General features: G+C 42.7%; 1 protein-coding gene across 1 annotated transcript in view; it reads right to left on the bottom strand.

Moving 5' to 3' along the window:
* The window catches only part of LOC118408499 (fibrocystin-L-like), a gene marked incomplete in the record, with an annotated part of 28940 nt that overhangs the window by 7958 nt on the left and 16118 nt on the right, over positions 1 to 4864 (bottom strand). The window contains 4 exon segments of the mRNA XM_035809314.1: positions 295 to 696; positions 1064 to 1192; positions 1622 to 1925; positions 2290 to 2448. Coding sequence (XP_035665207.1) covers positions 295 to 696; positions 1064 to 1192; positions 1622 to 1925; positions 2290 to 2448 — 994 coding nt within the window.

Here is a 4864-nt window from a genome sequence, read left to right as displayed (position 1 = left end):
GAAAGTATTGCTCATATCACAAGTCATTACCATATACGGTATGTCTAACAAGATATTCTTACTTCGACTTGTTATAATTTTGGTAGGATTCACCTATAAATGTACTTGTGCTGCAAGCTTTAGGTAGGACCATTATATCTGAGATTTTCTGAAGTCATTTTTTCCAAAATTCAATCACTGGCAATTTCAGAAAGTGTTTGAAAGATATCTAGAAATTGGAATCTTTCTAAATTTTTATATACAAAAATAAAAAAAAATGTTATATGAATGAGAGAGTGAGTGAGTTGTTTGTACCTGTTGTTGGAGATACACTGTCCAATGACAGCGCATAGCTGAAGGTGACTGATGAAGTTGCTAGACCCATTCCTGCGACCGTCACACTCACAGCGTAGCCACTCCCTGCCACACTGTTCCCAAGTGTGCACTGGAGTTGTCCACCCCCAAGAGCAGTCACTGGGCAAGGAGCACTACCAACAGAGACTGCAACATTTCCACTACTTCTTCTTCTTCTTGAGCTCGAGGGACCATCAAACAGTGACCCAATGATGGTCACCGTGTCCCCACCTTTACCCGTAGATGGGGTGATACCAGAGACAACAGGCGTGCTGGCTGCTGCATAGTTGAAGGATTGAGAAGGGTACGTCTCTCCATTGGACTGCACAGACATCTGAACGGTGTGGTCTCCCTCTTCGGTTGCTGTAAAGAAATGAAGAAATGGGATGGTAAATACCTAGTAACAACCATTATAATAGCTATTATTAAATTCAATGGTTCATTTCACAACCACAGTCACTACAACATAGAGCATGCCTGTCCTTGGTGCTGATCACCATTTACACAAAAGTGATTAAAGGTGCCTTTAGTAATTTACTGCCTAATATCTATGCACAGTCTGCACTGATATGTACAAATGTACATTATTATGCACCTAGTGTTCTGAGTTCCACTAAGTATAACAAATATACCAATAAGTCAACTTATGCGCCTATTAACGATTGGAATGCTTGCATTTCAAGGCAGTTGAAACAGTTAACAAATAGAGTTACAAGGAAACAGATTTTACCTGCAGGAGTAATGCATGAGAATCCAGTGCTGGTGATTTCTCCATCAATTGTGCACTCTCTCCCGTCTCCCATGGTAACTGTGGTGTCCTCTCCAAAGCCATTTCCGGAGAATGTGACAACGGTACCACCTGTTACAGATAAGATGAAGAAGTGTGTGACTTCTTATCATGTGTGAGTCACAGCACTGTGAACATTGTATGTTGGAGACAATTTCCATCTCGATATTGAAGTGGTCATAATTTCCACATTAAGAATAGCTGTATAATTAGGGTTGACGTAGCCAGATCATTCCTATAGACATTTGAAGGTATTTGCAATCCATTGGAATCAGGATGTCCTATGGTATGTATTATATAGTATTGCTAAAATTCATTAATCATACTAGCCTAACGATAATACTCATTTTCAGCTGAGAGAAGTTGCCTTTCCTAATGGCACAACCTTAATGACATGTATGTGGACTCAAATACAAGGTTCTGGTCCCAACAAATTGCCCTTGTGCTGAGATGACACCACAAGATTAATACTGGGGTTGATGGAGGTATAGTCATACAAACCTGCCATGCTGCCAGAAGATGGTGAGATACTGTCGATCTGTGCCGGGCTGTCCACACTGGCGGAGGATGCAGCTTTGCCAAGTGTGTTGACCACGGTCACTGGGTTACTGCCTGCAAGAAGGGCCCCTGCCGTACAGGAAATGGAGCCGTCAGTCACCGCGGTGACCTGGCAAGGTGTGCCTCCAATCTCCACTGTCACAGCATCCGCGTCTGTCCCGAAGAGGACTCCACTGATGGTGAAGTCAGTAGAGGCTCCAAATGCAGTAGACGGGTCGACAGATACTACTCTTGGAGTTGCAGAATCCTTAGAAGAAAAAAGAGACAAAAAACGAGTTAATTCTAATAATATTGTTTCATGGTGGACCTTTATCATAGTTTTAACAGTAAGGGAGTGCATGCGGACATAATACAACTCATCAATGTCTATTAGTATTAGTAAGTAGCTCTCAATCTTCATTGCTACCTTGTCCTCCCGATGACCAGCTCAAGGGATGGTAGGTAGGTAATGTCTCAGCATGCAAGTCAGTTGTAAAATTAAGGAAATGCATTTTTTGCTGACTTAAGACTTATCAATATCTAAGCATGCAATGCAGTCCTTTGACAGCAACTTGCATTAGCAATTTTCATATGATATGTGTCCATCTACCTCACTCCCTCCCAACACTTACTCTGTGACTGTACTGACACTCGCCATCACATCCTACTCTGCCTGAAGAGGTTGTCACCACCACGTCCCTCGTCAGGGCGGACGCTGCCTGGGTCGTGCAGAAAATCTCGTTGTACGAAACGGACTGTGCGTCACAACCGGACGATCCAATCATGACGGTAGTGCCGTCCGTGAACCCGAATCCAGAGATCACAACGGTCGTCCCGCCTTCGGTGGAGCCTTGCGCCGGCGACACAGATGTAACAGATCGCAAGAGACCAAACCAAGTGTTGTCCGCAGCAGCCATCCCGCGGTTTTTGACATCCACCGAGACTCCGAGGCGCATCCCCACGGGCATACTGTTGCCGGGGGTAACCTGACACGTGAGAGTGTCCTCTGATGCGGTCAGGATCTCACACTGGTGTTCCCCGATCATAACCACGTTCTCACAAGCCTCGGTACTGAAGCCTTCACCCTGGATGGTCAGGACAGTGTCAGCGGTGCCCTCGGTGGGGCTGACGCTGCTGACGACTGCCGTCATGCAGTTACGGTAGCTGAAGCTGTAGACTGCATCTGCAGGTGCGGCAGGTGGAGCTCCAGAGCAGCCTGTTAGGGAGCCTGTTCCACCTGGGCACGATCCTGCAAAGGTTACAAAAAATCAGTCACAGTGCTTGTCCCTGTTTCTCAATGTATACCAAGTAAACAGCCTCAAGGCAATCAAAAACAGCACAAGCAGACTTATCATTTGATATTATATAATAATATTAATAATTTACACTTGCAACAACCCATACAGCTTATTCATTAAGTGTGGTGGGTTCTTTAACATGGTTCAGGTGGTGGGCTCTTTAACATGCTTCAGTACCTCATGATCAAGGTTTGAAGCATGTTTTTTTGAGTCTACAAACCCAACAACAACCCTACCCAGAGAGGCCTAGGGTGTCATGGTTTTCACCATCTTGACTAAGTCTAGTTAAATCAGGATGTCTTACCACTGGACCTCCGCCCTCGAGACCCACTCAGGTTTTGCTTTGCCTCCTTTCCGGACACTTTCACTGACAAGGCTTCGGTGGAGTCTGCTGCGGCCACGACGGTCACTTTCCCCAGCATCTTAATCTCACCCATCGGATCGACACTTCCACTGGTGTAGTAGTAACTACCCTCGCTTGTGAAGGTGTAGGAGAAGGTACCTAAAATGGGAACACTTGAGTTAGAATCTAGTTTTGGACTAGGTTGGTGTTGTTGGCTAATGTAATAATGGCTCAAAACTATTAGGTTTAAGAGTAATAACTTGCTGAGTACATTTTTCATTTGTCTGTACTGTAGGCTTTTGTCAGGTTTGAAGGTCCAACATAAGAATTGAATCAAAAGGGAGAAATGATAACTTTTTATACTATCATAACTTTAACTTTGATTGCCCCCCAAAAGTCATCATTGTTAGCAAATGACCCCAAATCTCACAGCTACTGTCACAGTGACAACAGTAACAAACATACACCATTACTATAATGATTATATAATCATAGTTTTTAATCTCACCAGAGCTGGTCTGTCCCCCACTGCTGAAACCAGAGAGTACCTCCCCAGTAGAATCAGTTGTCTGGTGGACGCCATAGTTTGTATCAGACCCACTTGATGACCAACTCCAGACCACTCTATCTCCAACTGCCACAGTGACATCAGCTGGGTCCCAAGCATAGCCAGTTCCATGCTCTACAAGATCAGCAACAAAGGTCCTTAATTACTGTAATGTTGAAACTTTGGCGATAGTCCTATTTTTGCAGTTTTCACAGTTACCTCTCTATCCATTTCCAATGTATTACTAGCTGTAAATAAGCATTTCCAATGTATTACTAGCAAATTCAAAACATGGCAAAAGTGTTTTAACAGCAAATTCAAAATACAGCAAAATTAGATATATTTACAATATATCAATTGTTTGATTCAAACACACAGGTAAGACTACCCAACATAAAAGTTCATGCTAAATAAACAATTGCCAATACATGTATAAACAAAAGGCATGATGAATTTGTTTTCAATGCTCATTTACTACCATTGAAACTATATTATATAGAAGCAAAAAATATTTAAAGATCTCTCTTGATAAAGAGTGGTGTAATTTAATGTGCAAATCTAGTTAGATTTGTTTTTCAACTACCAGCCATCTTATAGGTAAGACTTAAGGTCCAACACCTTTGACACCATTTTAAGTGCACGTTGGTTAATCTACTAATCAACACTAGTCCACGGTGTTGATTGCAAAGTATTGTAAGATTGAGTGCCTTTCCTGAGGACACAATGTCTGGACAAGAATTGAACCCAAGACCTCTCAATCTTGTGTCTACTAGCCTAGCCACCTGGCCATTTGATGTCATCCAGTGTTCTAGCCAGCCTGAAAATTTTTTTACATCCCCTGGATTTTAAATGGAAATCCTATTGAATGTGCAGGAGGTCCAAGGCATGCTCCCTGGGAAAATTTTGAAATCTAGACCATCTGAAATGCTATTTCCTTTATTTCAAGAGGCAAATTTTGCTGGCAAACTAAGCTTGCTTCAATTGATATCTTAATAATGATAATTTTTTCCATCACACCG

The sequence above is a fragment of the Branchiostoma floridae genome, unplaced genomic scaffold, assembly GCF_000003815.2.
Source record: "Branchiostoma floridae strain S238N-H82 unplaced genomic scaffold, Bfl_VNyyK Sc7u5tJ_162, whole genome shotgun sequence".
In the NCBI taxonomy this organism is placed as follows: domain Eukaryota; kingdom Metazoa; phylum Chordata; class Leptocardii; order Amphioxiformes; family Branchiostomatidae; genus Branchiostoma; species Branchiostoma floridae.
Note: the sequence above shows the minus strand (reverse complement) of the source record. Positions and strands in the feature narration are given on the sequence as shown.